Consider the following 16,822-nt stretch of genomic DNA (forward strand, 5'->3'; position numbering starts at 1 on the left):
CCCTCCTAATACACAGAGATCAGGGACACGTACCTCTCACCCCCTCCTAATACACACACATTAGGGACACGTGCCTCTCACCCCCTCCTAATACACAGAGATCAGGGACATGTACCTCTCACCCCCTCCTAATACACACACATTAGGGACACGTGCCTCTCACCCCCTCCTAATACACAGACATCAGGGGCACATACCTCTCACCCCCTCCTAATACACACACATTAGGGACACGTACCTCTCACCCCCTCCTAATACACACACATCAGGGGCACATACCTCTCACCCCCTCCTAATACACACACATCAGGGACACGTACCTCTCACCCCCTCCTAATACACACACATCAGGGGCACATACCTCTCACCCCCTCCTAATACACAGAGATCAGGAACACGTGCCTCTCACCCCCTCCTAATACACACACATCCGGGACACATACCTCTCACCCCCTCCTAATACACAGAGATCAGGGACACGTACCTCTCACCCCCTCCTAATACACACACATTAGGGACACGTGCCTCTCACCCCCTCCTAATACACACACATCAGGGACACGTGCCTCTTACCCCCTCCTAATACACAGATATTAGGAACACATACCTCTCACCCCCTCCTAATACACAGACATCAGGGACACGTGCCTCTCACCCCCTCCTAATACACAGATATTAGGGACACGTACCTCTCACCCGCTCCTAATACACAGAGATCAGGGACACGTACCTCTCACCCCCTCCTAATACACACACATCAGAGACACGTGCCTCTCACCCCCTCCTAATACACAGACATCAGAGACACGTGCCTCTCACCCCCTCCTAATACACAGGCATCAGGGACACGTGCCTCTCACCCCCTCCTAATACACACATCAGGGACAGGGAAGGTAAGTGGGTTATAGAGGCCTCGCGCAGTCCCCCAGCATTTATTTTAAAATGCCTAGGGGGGAGCGCGTGGGACCTCTGCCGCCCCTCCCCCAGAAAATCTAGCGCCCCCCCCCCCCCACTTTGCGCACCCCTGATCTATATATTAAGATATGAAATTACCTGAAATCCACCCAGCGATAAATTCAGTAACAGGCATTACTTTCAGGAAGAAGCAGATTTAACCTTAAGAAGAGAGATCTGACACAAACCATTCGAACTTTGATTTACTTCTTATACTGTATGTCTAATCATATTAACTAGTAGGTTCATGAACCCAGTACACACGTCGCTGTCATTAGGTCGCATTGCACCTATGTGGGACCGACCCTTTAACCCATTAAACACGTCGCTGTCATTGGGTCACATTGCCCCTACGTGGGCCCGACCCTTTAACCCATTAAACACGTCGCTGTCATTAGGTCACATTGCCCCTACGTGGGACCGACCCTTTAACCCATTAAACACGTCACTGTCATTAGGTCACTTTGCTCTTAGGTGGGACTGACCCTTTAACCCATTAAACACATCGCTGTCATTGGGTCACTTTGCCCCTACGTGGGACTGACCCTTTAACCCATTAAACACGTCGCTGTCATTAGGTCACTTTGCTCTTAGGTGGGACCGACCCTTTAACCCATTAAACACGTCACTGTCATTAGGTCACTTTGCTCTTAGGTGGGACCGACCCTTTAACCCATTAAACACGTCGCTGTCATTAGGTCACTTTGCTCTTAGGTGGGACCGACCCTTTAACCCATTAAACACGTCACTGTCATTAGGTCACTTTGCTCTTAGGTGGGACTGACCCCTTAACCCATTAAACACATCACTGTCATTAGGTCACTTTGCTCTTAGGTGGGACTGACCCTTTAACCCATTAAACACATCGCTGTCATTAGGTCACTTTGCTCTTAGGTGGGACTGACCCTTTAACCCATTAAACACGTCCCTGTCATTAGGTCATTTTGCTCCTACGTGGGACTGACAATTTAACCTCGTCACTGTCATTAGGTCTGAGGACTGACCCTTTAAACTTCGAAACTGTTGTAAATTTGTTTCCTTATCACAAGCTAATTTGAAAGAACTTTTCAGAATTAACCTATTTGTTCCCATGGGTCTGCCTTCAGATTGTGTGCTGTGTCTCTTTTGTGTCAGCTTTATACACACTCGTTTAGCTCCTGCACATATACATGGCTAATGAATGTTTAGCAGGCCTCAGATAAAGTATAACCAGGCGGACAGTGCACATTACTCTTTATACATATAGCCCCCAGTAAACAGCACAGGCTATACCTATCTTCCTTCTACTGTGGTAAGTCCTGTTAAGATCAGGCACTAGTAATCATCATGGGTTTTCCCCCTTGATAGCCCTGCCCTGAGTGGTAGATGAAGGCCTGGACTCTGCTGCAGGCGTGAGCAAGAGGGGAGGTTCTGCTGACACCACGAGAGGTGGGGCTAGCTCTATATTTAGCAGCCAACTCCTGTAAGTGACGAGTCTGCCGTAGGACTGTCTGAGTAGTGAGTCCTGTGGATCGGTCCACGGAGTTGGAGGAGACAGGCGGTCTCGCCTGCGCAGCCGTGCAGGAGCGGAGAGAGGAGTGGAGAGACTCAGCCACTTTGAGTAGAGCTGATAGCATTATAGACCCGGTGGACCAATGCCCCTCACCCCCCCTGCCTGGGTGATGGGGAGAATCCAAGCCCCACCGCGAGGATAACCTCAGAGGTGGGCCGCGGGGTATTGAAGCCTCAGCCCAGACCATCCTGTCGGAGTAGAGACCTGGAGGGAAGGAGAGGAGGACATATCTGTGTGGGAGGAGAGCGGAGTAACTAGCAAGGCTTTGCTGTTGTTGTTGCGGCTGCTGGACGCCACTACATTTTGGGAGTCGCTGATCTGCCAATAAAGAGACTATCCTTTGTACCAAAGACCTGGGAGTATAGAAGATGGAGGCGCTGCACCACTAAGAGATCATGGAGGCTACGACCCCAGAAGCCGGGTCCTGGCTCCCCAATAACATCGCGGGAAGCTCAGGCCCTCCTGTTCCTCACAGGTATGCACCACAACGACGCATGTAATCTGCCCTCATGCACCCTAGATACCACCGTAGAGACTGGGGGGGGGGGGGGGGGGAAGCAGGGTTACATGCACAGAACATTACTGTTTATTTCCTAGGGACTGAACTCTTCACTCAATTCTCTGCGGACAGTGCTGGGTCTTTAAAATTAGCTCAAAATGATCCAATCTGACCATAATTTGTAAGTACAATCTCCCTACACCCTCAATATATATTATATGTATGTCTATATGCAGTGTTCGACAAACCTATACATTTGCTTGCCCCGGGCGAGTGGATTTAACATCGTGGCGAGCTCCTATTGGCCCATGCAGCATACGTGTGATTTTTTGGTGATTTGTCGACCACTGTCTATATGTATACTATATATACTGCTTATAGATATATACAGATTTCTATAATATACATAAGTCTATTTATAAGTATGTAAAAAAAATAAGAAAAAGAAAGTGCATGTTATGTATGTATGTATGTATGTATTTATATTGCGCCATTAATGTACACAGCGCTTCACAGCAGTAATACACATAACAATCATATAAATAACAAATAATACTAATAACACATAAAGGGAAGAAGCGCTTCAGACATAAAAGTAACATTTAGGAAAAGGAGTCCCTGCTCCAAAGAGCTTACAATCGAATTGGTTGGTAGATAGATAGGAAGAGAGTAGGAGGGAATTCTGGTAAGTGCTTCTGCCAGGGGCCAAGCTTTATGTATCAGGTGTATAGTATCAGCCATGGAGCTACTCATAGGCTTCCTTAAGCAGGTGTAAGTATCTGGATCAATAAGTATAGATATAGGATAAAGTATCTGTTGTCTAAATTTAGCATAGGCTGAACTTGATGGACGGACGTTTTTTTTCAACCTCATCTACTATGTAACTATGTAACTATGTAAGGTGGGTCTTAAAGGTGGATAGAGAGGGTGCTAGTCGGGTATTGAGGGGAAGGCATTCCAGAGGTGTGGGGCAGTCAGTGAGAAAGGTTTAAGGTCTGGAGAGGGCTTTAGATACAAAAGGGGTAGAGAGAAAACTTCCTTGAGCGGAACTCAAGAGTCGGGATGGTGCATAGCGAGAAATTAGGGCTGAGATGTAAGGGTCAGAAAGTGTAAAGCTTTAAAAGTGAGGAGGAGAATTGAGTGTGAGATGCGGAATTTCATAGGAAGCCAGGAGAGGGTTTTCAGCAGGGGAGATGCTGAGACAGATTTAGGAAAGAGTAGAGTGATTCTGGCAGCAGTGTTTAGGATAGATTGTAGGGGAAGCAGAAAAAGGCAGAGCACTGCCAAATACACCTTGATAAAGGGCGCACGGCCCGAAACGCGTTGGTATGGTTCTTTTTGGCTGCTTTTTGGGGATATGGTTGATCCTCTTATAGAATAAACCTGGTATATGTACTTGTGAGCCTCCTCCTGTTTTTGGCAGTGCTCTGCCTTTTTTCTGCCTTTTTTCTGCTTTCTCTACCTTCTATCACCCTGCTGGTGGATTAGCACGCCGTTTAAGGAACGAACCGCATTCGGACCATACTGGAGAAGAAGTGAAGCTGAACAGTGAGTCCCCCTTGTGGGTTCATGCTTATCATTTAAACACAGCTTCTGGGACAATTCATGTACTAATATATGTGTCAGTGTACACTAGGTACTTGTCCCTTTCCCTGTTAGGGATGCCAAGCTATTTATTACCTCAGTACAGAGGTCCAGGCGGTTATATATACATGTACAGGACGGTTTTTGATGCGCCGACCACCCACATTCCTGTAGATTGTAGGGGAGTCAGGTGAAAAGCAGGAAGAGCTCAGTGCACATCCAGTGAAACCTATACACGGTACAGTGCCTAAATATATATGTATTGTGGCAGGACGGCCTCGCGGCGGGGTCAGTAAGACGCTAGACACGGTGGGAAACGTTCAACTATAGTGGTTTATTAACCACAACCAAAATAAAGTACGGGTGCACTGTCCCTTTAAGAAACTACTTTCTTGAAAATTAAAGCCTGTTCCCTTTAGGGAAACTAACTCACTTCTTGAGCCCTTACTAACAAGACAGCCAGCTAATCTGGTCATGCCCAAAACATATGCAACACAAAGTATAACCAATAAGTTTAATAATAAAGTCTTATCTGTTGCAGCTCCAAACAGCAAACAGGAACACGGTTCCGGGGAGCAGGCTGTGTCCTGCCTCGCAGCAATGTTTATCTTTATCCTGGGTTGGGGTCCCAGCTGGTCCCAGCAGCAAAGCTCCTCACAGGACTGGGGACCAGAGCAGCAGCAGCTGCTACGGCTTCCAAGCCGGGAGAGTTCTCTCCACCTTCCTGTGGAAAAACAAGCTCACCTTGTGTGAGCAACTTCCTGCTTGTTAAAGCACTTGTTTCACTGATAGTTCAGCCCCTGTTTAATTAGGCTGCAGGTGTGCTTCTTTCTGTCTGAGGAGATTAACACTCTGTGAACTGGCTGCAGCGTCTCTCCATTCACTATTCTAGCCTACTGAGTTAGTGAATCTGTCACATATCCCTCTCCCCAGCGAAAAATTGTCCTGTGGAGCGGCCCGTGCACCATTCCCGTGCACCAGCATCTTCGTCGAAAATGTCTAACGTCGGCCCTTCCCTCCCCCTTTTTTTTTTTCTTGCCTTCCAATTTAGGCATTTTCTTTTTGGGGTAATTACCAGGCCACCTGGGTCTGAAGACTGGTACCTTCCTATCTCTTTGTCTTGTGCCAGTTTCAGTTTAAGGTTGATGCTCCGCTTTTGTTGTATCTCTTCTTGACAAGGTTCCTGAGCATCCTGCTGTCTATTAGCTCTCTCTGCCAGGACTCTACGCCACGCTGTGACCTTGATCTGTAAATCCTGAAGATGCATTGTTGTCCTTGTCCTCTTGTGCTCAGAGTCTCCCTTATCCTGTAGAAGAGCATTGACCTCGGTCAGCTCATTGCATACACTCGCCAGTGACTGTTTGGCCTTCTCTTTTGGACCTTTCTTCCTCAGTGTACCTTCAGTGTTGGGTTCCACACCATTTATCTTCAGTACTTCAACTTGGTCGGGATTCCTTTTAACCCGAAGTACACCCTATGGCACCTCCCTTTTACGGTCAGCAGACTCATAGGCTTGGGCCTTTCTGTCTTGACTCTTTAACTTACTCTGTTGGGAGATTTGCTGGACTATCTGTGCGGTCTTTCTCCCCTTATGATCACGGGCACACTTCCGTCTCATTCGCGGCTGTCTCTTCACAGTGGCTGCCCTCATGGCAAGGAATCCACTTTGTTTCCCCTGGGCACTGTAGTTTGATTGGATTCTTACTGTGCTAGTGCATCGCAATTTGGCCTTTGCCTTCCGTGCCTTGTGGAAAGTAGACTGTAGTTCTGCAACGGTATCACGGTCATGCTTCCTGGAGTGCCTCCCTTGTTTTATCTCTACCGCCACCTTTTCCTTGGACTGCTTCAGTAACCCAAACGTCTGTCTTGGGGTTGCAAGCTTTTCCTCCAGCTTCATCTGAGAAACCTCCTGCTGGTCAGCCGTAGAGTCCAACGTAGCGTCCCGCTCAGTCTTCAGAGCCTCAAGCTCCTTGACCAGGTCACACTTTTGTTTCTCCGCCATCTTGCGGCCAGCACACTCAGACTCCAGGTCCTTCCTCAGGTCTTGAAGCAGTCCTTCTGCCTTTCTTCTTTCACTCAGTGCGGCTGCTAGTTCATCTTCGTTAGAATTGAGTCGCGATTCTACGTCTCCTAGCAGACTCAGAGCAAGGCTTAAATCTGTCTCTCTTTCTTTATTCTGGACCTGCAGCTGCTGGTGCTCCTCCCGGACCTTGTCTAGCTCCAGCTGTAGCCAGGCCCCCTCATTGGTCGTGTAGTCCAGCCACTTGTGGATATCAGCCATCTCGGTTTCATGGTGCAACATCAGGCAAGCCACCTGTCGGACGGTCACCTTCTCCCGCTCGGCGAGCTGTATCTTGCGCTCAGCAACCTGCGTTTGCAGCTCTTCAATCTGATGCTGCCAGTCCCCTCTCAGGGCCTTCACCTCTTCCCGGTGCTTACTCTGGGTTTGCATCAATGCCTCCTCCATCTTTTTGAGCTCTGCTGTTCTTGTCGCCAGTATCGCTGTTGCTTCTGTCTTCCAGGCTTCTTTCTCCTTGGCATACTGACTCATGGAGATGGAGTTGCCTCTCTGCTTCTCCAGCTCTTGCTCCAGTCTTTGGAACTTCTCATGTTCCCTCTCACACAGAGTCACCTGGCTTCTAAGCTCCGCCTCCAGCGATGCTCTTGTGGCGCTCAACATGATCTTCAGCTGCTCCAGGGCAAGGCATTCTTTTTCCAGCATTTTCTCTGCATTCTGCAGAGCAGCCTGTACTTCATTTTTTTCTTGCGCCAATTGCGTCTTCACTTTCTGCGCTTGGTGAAGCTTCTCAGTCCCATCACTGACCTGACCAGTCAGGTTTAAAACCTCTTCCTTCAGGTTTATATTCTCCATTTTCACAGTCTCTATATCCCTTAGGACCGTTTCATTGGCTTTCTTCAAAGTACCCAGCTCTGCCCCTAGCGATGCTCTTGTGGCATACAGCGTGGCCCTCAGTTCCTCATGCTGTTCTGTGGGGACATACTGGGTACTCAGCCGTTCCTGTAGCACTCGCTGCTTCTCCTTGGCTGCTTGCAGACTTGCATGTAGCTCTTGCAGCTGGCTCTGCCATAAGTACGTTGCCTGTGTGTGCTGCTGCAGGGAGACACGTTGCATCCTCTCTGCATTCTGCAGTGCTTCCTGCACCTCTAGCTTTTCCTGGATCAATTGCTTCTCCACTTTTCCTGCTTGGTGGGGCTTCTTATCACCTTTACTGATTTGATCAGTCAAGTCTGAATTTTTCTGCGTCAGACTTACATTCTCCTTCCTTACAGTCTCTAAATCCCTCAGGGCATTCTCATGGGTTTCCTTCAACATACCCAGCTCTGTGTTTAGACTGTGGCCCTCCTGGCGTGAGAGCTCCAGCTCTGTTTTGAGCGTGCTAGCTTCTTGGTGAGAAACTTCTAAGTCTTTGATGAAGTTTTGCACATCTCTCTGAGACATCTGATAGCATAGTCTCCAGTCAGGACTTGTTCTCTCTGATTCCATGTTAGCAATTGCGGTGTTGGCTTTATTCAAGCTTGTCGTCAGCTCCTCCAACTCACTCCGCAAGAGTTGCTCTGTTTTCTTTAAAGCCGCATACTCTTGTATAGCTGGGAGTATACACCTCTGTACCTCTGCATTAGCTTCTCGCTCCCTATTCAATTGTTTCTGCAAGACATCATAATCACGCTGGGCAGTTTGGAGTGCAGAAATTAAGGCCTCTTTTCCCTGGATCAAGGATTCAGCTTCCCTTTGCTTTTCCTTTTCCTTTGCCACCGTTCCTGTGACAATTCTGCCGGTCACTCCGGTCTGAAGCACATCTCGGCGCCTTTCTGACGCATGTCCTGACAGCGCAGGTTCAAGTGGCTTGGTCACTTCCCCTGTGATTTGAGGAACAGTTTTCTTTTTCTTCTTTCTTTTTGCTTTATTAGCTCCAGAGATATCAGTGGTACTGGGCACACGCTCACTGGTATCAGCTTCCACATCTTGCTTGCACTCATAGGGCGTTGCTTGCTTTTGCAGCTGTTTGTCTTTGAAAATTTTGGGGCACACATCTTCCATGTGACCTACTTTATGACAGGCCCAGCATACTAAATTCATCTGTGGGTACGGCTCTCCTCCAGGGGCCAGATACGAGTCGTCATCATCATCATCATCATCATCGTATGGCCTGAAGGGACACTGTTTTGTATGGTTATGTACATTGCAAAACTGACACATGACGGTGGCCATTTTAAAACCCCGGATTTTTTATTTATTTTTCTTCACACCCGACGAGGCAGACTTTGCACAACACACGTAACTTGTATGGGCTTTACAATCTTTGAACCATCTGGGTTCTTCTTAGGGCAACATCTTTGCCAAAATTCATTTTCACTTTCTTTTTTACCAGACAGGGCAAACTTTGCTCACAGCACTTGCTAGCTGCAAATTCACTCACTTCAGCAAAAGGCATTAGCTTTACACAGCAATCCTTTCATACCCGACGGTGCAAAATTTACACTCAGCGCTTGCTAGCTGTAACTTCCATGCTTCAGCAAAAAATCATTTTTTTTTTCCACTTGAGTTCAGTGTCTCAACACATCTTCATCTACTGACCCCCAGAAGCGTAGCATCCTACTTCTGACACCACCTGTGGCAGGATGACCTCGCGGTGGGGTCAGTAAGACGCTAGACACGGTGGGAAATGTTCAACTATAGTGGTTTATTAACCACAACCAAAATAAAGTACGGGTGCACTGTCCCTTTAAGAAACTACTTTCTTGAAAATTAAAGCCTGTTCCCTTTAGGGAAACTAACTCACTTCTTGAGCCCTTACTAACAAGACAGCCAGCTAATCTGGTCATGCCCAAAACATATGCAACACAAAGTATAACCAATAAGTGTAATAATAAAGTCTTATCTGTTGCAGCTCCAAACAGCAAACAGGAACACGGTTCCGGGGAGCAGGCTGTGTCCAGCCTCGCAGCAATGTTTATCTTTATCCTGGGTTGGGGTCCCAGCTGGTCCCAGCAGCAAAGCTCCTCGCAGGACTGGGGACCAGAGCAGCAGCAGATGCTACGGCTTCCAAGCCGGGAGAGTTCTCTCCACCTTCCTGTGGAAAAACAAGCTCACCTTGTGTGAGCAACTTCCTGCTTTTTAAAGCACTTGTTTCACTGATAGTTCAGCCCCTGTTTAATTAGGCTGCAGGTGTGCTTCTTTCTGTCTGAGGAGATTAACACTCTGTGAACTGGCTGCAGCGTCTCTCCATTCACTATTCCAGCCTACTGAGTTAGTGACTCTGTCACAGTATAGATATCTATTAAATAAAATGGTCTTTTAGTTTAACATTTAAATGGTTAAAACCTCACTCCATAGCATCTCCCACTCTCAGGGGAACTTGCCTGCTTGCAGTATGATTGTGACAAATCTAATTCAGAGTGCTTTTTCTGGTAATGTACAGGTTAATAAAAGCTTCAATCAGACTTAGAACTATGCAACTAATTTTGACAGATTTATTATAAATCATTCTTCCTGGTAATGCACAGGTTATTAAGAATGTATATTAGTGTTAAGGACCCTTGAGATGTGGTCTGCCGTGTAGTGGATCAGGGGCTTACAACACTTTGGCCAAAATTTTAAACTAAAAGACCATTTTATTTAATAGATATCTATACATATATATTTAGGCACTGTACCGTGTATAGGTTTCACTGGATGTGCACTGAGCTCTGTCTGTGTTTCATGTTCTGTCTCTGGTTTTAAATATATATTGCCATGCTCAGTAGCACTCCTCTGTGACACCTATATACTTATATATATGTTGTGGTTATTTTGGGGGTTCAATATGAGCTTGCATGTGTCCTGTATGTTTTGAAAAGCAGGAAGGTCGGACAGCAGGAGGTTACAGTATTCAAGATGGGAGAGAATGAGGGCCTGTGTCAGAGTTTTAGCAGTCAAGCAACAGAGGAAAGGGCGTATCTTTGTAATTTTGCGGAGGAAAAAGTGGCCGGTTTTAGATACGTTTTGAATGTGAGAGGGGAATGTGAAAGAGGAGTCGAGTGTGACCCCTAAGCAGCGTGCTTGGGCTACTGGATGAATGACAGAACTTCCAACGGTAATGTGGAAGGAGATAGTGGGGCCAGGTTTGGAAGGAATTATGAGGAGCTCTGTTTTTGCCATGTTAAGGTTAAGTCGGCAGAGGATCATCCAGGATGATATAGCGAAGAGACATTCAGAAACTTTAGGCCACGTCCATGGAGGGTGCGTGCATTCACGCTGCTATTCGAGTGGCTTCACGCTTGCCTTTAGCTTGTGCGATTTGTGCCCTCTAATTGGATGCGACAAGGGGGCATGGCCATCATGTCATGGGAGCTGGTTCGCCCTCATTGGGCGAACCACTCACTGGACCCGTCCGTCGCACGAGAGAACAAATGTATTTGTTTCCTCGTGCATCGCTCGCACCGGCACTTCTGGTCGCGTGCTCTAAGGACAGCCTCATAGAGGCACATCATTTTGATTGCGCCGCAAGCGCGACTGCCATGGACGCGGCCTTAATCTGTACAGCAGGTGTAAGATCAGGGGTTAAAAAGTAAATTTGTGTGTCATCAGCATTGAGGTGATATTTGAACCCAAGAGATGTGATGAGGTCACCTAAAGAGAGTGTGTAAAGAGAAGAGGTCCCAGGACATCTGGGGTACCCCCACAGAGAGATCGATGGAGGAGGAAGTGTTAGCAAAAGAGACACTGAAAGTACGATGGGAGAAGTAAGAGGAGATCCAGGATAGAGCTTTGTTACAGATACCAAGAGTATGGAGAATATCAAAGAGAAGAGTGTGGTCCACAGTATCAAATGTTGCAGAGAGGTCAAGTAATATGAGCAGAGTGTAATGACCTTTGTCTTTGGTAGCTGGAGGTCATTAGTTATTTTAGTGAGGGCTGTTTCAATGGAGTGAGCAGTGCGGAAGCCAGATTGTAGAGGGTCTAGGAGAGAATAGGTGTTGAGAAAATGGAGCAAGCGAGAGAATACAAGCATAAAAAGTAGAAGACTTTTAATACAATGAGGAAAGGAATAAAAATGCACCCCTATTTTTTCTATCCATCCATTTTTTTCCCAGCATTCAAGTTTGCATCTACTATATATTTGTGAAAGCACTGTATGTTTGTCTGCATGGCCTGTGTCCCTAGGGGAAATTTCATTGGTCCCTTGGGCCGCCCGCCCCCGCACACCTCTCATTGGCCTGAGGCGGAGTGACGGCCCAAAACACACACACACACACACCCCTCGCTCTCTGCGGCTCTCCCCTCACATAGACCGCTCCCCCAACTGACCATCCCTGAGAGCGCTCCCCACGGCTCTCACCACCCATAGGCCACTCCCTCACCCGGCGCTCTCTCTCACCCACTCACCCCCTGCTCAACCCCCTCCTCACCCCCCCCCACACACACACTCAGCACACTCTCTGCGGCTCTCCCCTCACACAGGCCACTCCCTGTCCCCGAGGGCGCTCCTCTGGCTGTCTCCGCCTCTCCCCGCAAGAGGCACAGCACCTCCTCACCGGAGCGTGTCAGCCTTGCCGCGGAGGAGCCCGAGGTGGAGGAGGAGGGCGGCCGTGACCCGGTGGAAGAGGAGCGCAGCCATGTACAAGGTGAGCACACGCAGGGGAATGGGTTATTTACCACGTCCCTGACTCCCCCTGCCCTTTGCCCCCCCCTACCCTCCCTACCCCCCCTGCCCCTTGCCCCCTGCCCTCCCTTCCCCTTCCCATTGCCCACTGCCCTCCCTCCCCCTGCCCTTTGCCCCCTGCCATTTGCCCCCTGCCCTCACTCCCCCTGCCCTTTGCCCCCTGGCCTTTGCCCCCTGCCCTCCCTCCCCCAGCCCTTTGCCCCCTCAGCCCTTTGCCCCCTGCCCTTTGCCCCCTGTCCTCCTACCCACCTGCCCTTTGCCACCTGCCCTCCCTCCCCCTGACCTTTGCCCCCTGCCCTCCCTCCCCCTGCCCTTTGCCCCCTGCCCTCCCTCCCCCTGCCCTTTGCCCCCTGCCCCCCCAGCCCTTTGCCCCCTGCCCCCCCTGCCCTTTGCCCCCTCCCCCCCTACCCACATGCCCTTTGCCCTCCCTCCCCTCCCCCCTCCCCTTTGCCCCCTGCCCTCACCCCCTGCCCTCACCCCCTGCCCTTTGCCCCCCGCCCCTCCCTGCCCTTTGCCCCCCCTGCCCCTCCCTGCCGTTTGCCCCCCCCGCCCCTCCCTGCCGTTTGCCCCCACCCGCCCCTCCCTGCCGTTTGCCCCCCTGCCCTTTGCCCTCCCCACCCTTCTACACCCCTTGCCTTTGACGCCCCTCCCCCCCGCCCTTCCACTCCCCTCCCCCCCCCGCCCTTCCACTCCATGCTCCCTGCCCTTCCACGCCCGGGCAACGCCGGGTATATCAGCTAGTTATGTATATATGTAGAGTACTGTATGTACATATATATGTATAGAAAGTATGTATAGTATGTACAATATGTATACACACACTTTCCACACCATTTTGTTGTAAATTTAAACAAGTGTTAGATTTCCCTTTTGTAAATATGACTTTTCCCCCCTTTATATTCACACAGTCTTATTACTTCTTAGCTTGAAGTTTCAGCTGCTATTTCTGTCTGTTTTGTACGACGATCTTTTTAGTATAATACTCTCCCTATAATACTCAATATTTTTGCCGCTATTCTGTGTATGTGCGTGTGTATGTATGTATGTATGTATGTGCGTATGTATGTATGTATTTGCGTGTGTGTATGTATGTATGTATGTGCGTGTGTATGTATGTTTGAATGTATGTGTGTATGCATGTATCTTTTAGACAGATATTGACAAACAGCTCCCTTATGTGTGGCTGCCGCCTGTCCAGGCTCTTTATGACAGTCTTCTAGGGTTGATAAAGATAACAAATAGCACAATATTGCATCATTCAGCCTGTTTTTATTCCTTCCTAGTAGAGTTTAATGGATATACAATTGAGGTATTCAATCCTTAACCTTCAGTGGTTTATTCTTCATATCAATGACAGACAATATAACTCAGGTACACTGTCCCTTTAAGGAAAACAAAAACATAAAACCAAAACCTACTCCCCTTGGGAGACAAAGGCTACGATTATACCACCTCCGGCTGGGCGTGCGCACAATTTGGTGACGTCATCCTTGAGATGCTGCCAAGAGGTATGTGAACTGCAGGCAGGAGGCAAGCAGAGGAGACAGGGAAGCGTGGCCGAGGAGTGGCCATGAGCAATTCGCCCTCATTGGCTAAACGTGACACGTCCATCGCCTGCTCAAAACACAATCTCATGTCTGTTCTCCTGTCTGCCGCCCTGCAGTTCCAGGCGGCACGCGAGGTATGTTAGCTTTTATTGGATTGCTGCAATTTGTTTTTGAGCCACGTGGCGGTGCGCGGCGGCGCACAGTGCAACACTGCCAGCCGCTTTGGGTATAATCACGCCCTAACTCACAACCCTCGCTATCCATCTGGTTAGTTAGCCTACTTCCAGTTTAAACAATGTTCTATTGTCTGGAAAAAGATATAATGTCCTTATCTTTAGATGGGGAACTCTGTCCCAAGCGAGTCCAGGTAATCCCTCTGGATACGTCAGAGCTTCCATCTGGTTAGCTAGCCTACTTCCAGTTTAAACAATGTTCTATTGTCTGGAATAAGGTATAATGTCTGTGACGGTAGCGTCGGACAGGGTCATAATATACACACAAAAAATACTTCACTGGGTTGAACTGAATGCGACTAAGATATAATAAAGAAAGTTTATTCCTTAAAGAAGGAGAACACACAGAATTATACAATTAATGCACCAGATATGAACACTTACTTAGGGTTTGGGAAATTAAGCAGTCAGGAACGGGACTGGCAATTCATTCAGGATACAAAATGAAGTCACAAGGAAGAACACTAACACTGGATATAGGGCTAACCCTCATTTATATAGAGTTTGAGTCCTATACCTTAACATGGGATTTCAACACTAAATCAAAGGCGTCTTTGGGTCTACTAGACTGATCACTGGCCCATCATAGCCTTTGTTAAAGGTGTGACACACAATACTTTGCATAAGTACCCAGGGATTGTTCTCCTCCGCCCTGGCATTCACATGCAGGGTGGGGGAGAGCCTTTGAGTAGGCCACTTGTCGCAGACCACTGTCGCACCCTGACCATTGTAGACCACTTGTTGCACCCTGACCATTTAGCATATTACAGAGCCCATCTCTTTTCTGACAATCATGGTTATATCAAAATAATCCGTTCGGTTGGGCCGTGTGGACCAGAACTTGCCCGACCCTAATGCCGGAGGGTACTCTCCATTGTGGCCAAGTTTCAGCTCGCTAGGACCCACCAAACCGGAGTTACAGAAAATGGGTTTAAATGCCTTTTTAACCCAGATACATTTCTCCGCCATTGAAGTCAATGTCAGAATCACACAATTCAATAATTACCCCGACTCCGTTCTGCTGATCAGAGAGTGTGAGGATTTGCCATGCAATCAAGCCGATGCTATGACTATCTGCTGGCCAAATCCTGGCTCTCTAGTTTCCGCAGAACTGGAGTTCCGGGGCTACAGTTTTACCTTCTTTTAACTTAGCCGTTTAAACACGCGGCTTTCCCCCATTGGAATCACTGGCCGGCGCCGCCATAGGAAATGCATGGGCCGGCGCCGCCATAGGATTCAATGGGGCCTCCACTACCATTGGAATTAATAGGGACGGCGCCGCCATAGGAAATGCATGGGCCGGCGCCGCCATTGGAGTCAATGGTAGGACCCACCGGTCTGGCGCGACCCTTTCCCGGGGTCATCGACCGTCGGACCCTGTTGGGATCGAGTGAGGAGGGTCCTAGGATCTAGGGGCAAAAAGAACTTTATTCCGGGGTGCCCTAGAACCTAAGTTTCCCACGCCACATGCACGTGAACTTGACCGGGGATTGATCAAAGCTCTCTTTTGAAAGTGTTTCCGCTCTTGCGGTTTTGCGGGCTGGCGGGCTGCCAGCTCGTCTCCGGAGATCGGCATCGAGGAATCCCCATTGAAACACATTGCGCCATTGACTTTCAATGGGGAACCGCCGCTCCTCCTCTCTGGCGCCACCTGCAGGTCTTCTCTGATATCAGGCCCAAACCACTGAAATTCCCATTGACTTGTATGGAGCTTCAATGGCGGCCTATGGAGAAACTGCAAACTGGAGACTGCAAAGGCGGGAAAAGGGACAAGGGCCATAAATACAGAATTAACATTAACCCTTTCCCTCCCGCATAGATCCCAGTGTATGTGTTGGTGCAGACACTGGAATGGGAACAATACATATTTACAGGGGAATACACATTTGGGTGTTGAATCAGGGTAAAAAACACATTACTGGACCGCAGTCCAGTTAATCCCCTGTCTCCCACATGAGAGCAGGGGGTAGCCAAATGGGGTGTAACCCTTTTAATACCGGGCCAAACCCCCTCTCCCATGACAATGTTCTTATCTTTAGATGGGGAACTCTGTCCCAAGCGAGTCCAGGTAATCCCTCTGGATACGTCAGAGCTTCGCTTCCTCATCAGGTCTGGAACGCCTGTTCCGTGGAGCAGAACCGCATCCTGCGGCTTGTTCATGCCCGTGGCAGTTCTGTTTCATGGGTGTGATTCCCAGATGGTCCCAAGACCCTGCTCCCTGCAGGCCTGGGGACTAGAGCAACCATTGTCCTCCTGGTTGGGGAAAAGTCTCTCCCTGCAGGCAGCTTCCTGCCTTTTAAACCCCTGTTCCAACAAGAGACCAGTCCACTTAATTAGCTGCAGCTAGCTTCTACAGAGGAAGTTAACTTACTGCATTCTGAAAAGAACACATACTGCCCCTCACTCCAGCATACAGAGACAGTGACATATACATGCATACACACACACAGACGAGAAAACCTTTGTGAACCTCTTAGGATTTTCACATATTTCAAACCTAAAATGTTATTAGATCTTAATCTAAGTCCTAATAATAGATACAGATAACCTGATCAAACAAATGACACAAAAACCATGATACTTTTTCAACATTTATTTATCCACAAATGATTCAACATTCAATATCCATGTGTGAGAATGTATGTGACCCTTTAGATTCAGTTCCAGGTGGCGCCCCCTGAGCAGCAATGACATCAGCTGCGCGTTTCCTGTAACTGCTGGTCAGTCTCTACATAGGGTTTGAGGAATGTTGTCCCATTGCTCCTTACAAAACTGCTTCAACTCAGTGA

The 16,822-nt window shown here is 48.5% G+C and overlaps 1 protein-coding gene across 5 annotated transcripts in view; it reads right to left on the bottom strand.

Annotated features, from left to right (window-relative positions):
* SLC25A45 (solute carrier family 25 member 45) overlaps window positions 1-16,822 on the bottom strand; it is an 80,276-nt gene that overhangs the window by 22,184 nt on the left and 41,270 nt on the right. For 2 of the 5 annotated variants that reach the window (XM_075569879.1, XM_075569878.1), the window contains one exon: window positions 1,054-1,131. The exons of 1 other annotated variant lie outside the window; for it this stretch is intronic. In XM_075569879.1, coding sequence (XP_075425994.1) covers window positions 1,054-1,090 — 37 coding nt within the window. In that variant the 5' untranslated portion in view covers window positions 1,091-1,131. Of the gene's footprint in view, window positions 1-1,053; window positions 1,134-16,822 lie in introns of those variants that run through there. 2 more of the 5 variants (XM_075569881.1, XM_075569882.1) reach the window with 2 other exon arrangements.

This window comes from Ascaphus truei, chromosome 14 (assembly GCF_040206685.1).
Source record: "Ascaphus truei isolate aAscTru1 chromosome 14, aAscTru1.hap1, whole genome shotgun sequence".
Taxonomy (NCBI): domain Eukaryota; kingdom Metazoa; phylum Chordata; class Amphibia; order Anura; family Ascaphidae; genus Ascaphus; species Ascaphus truei.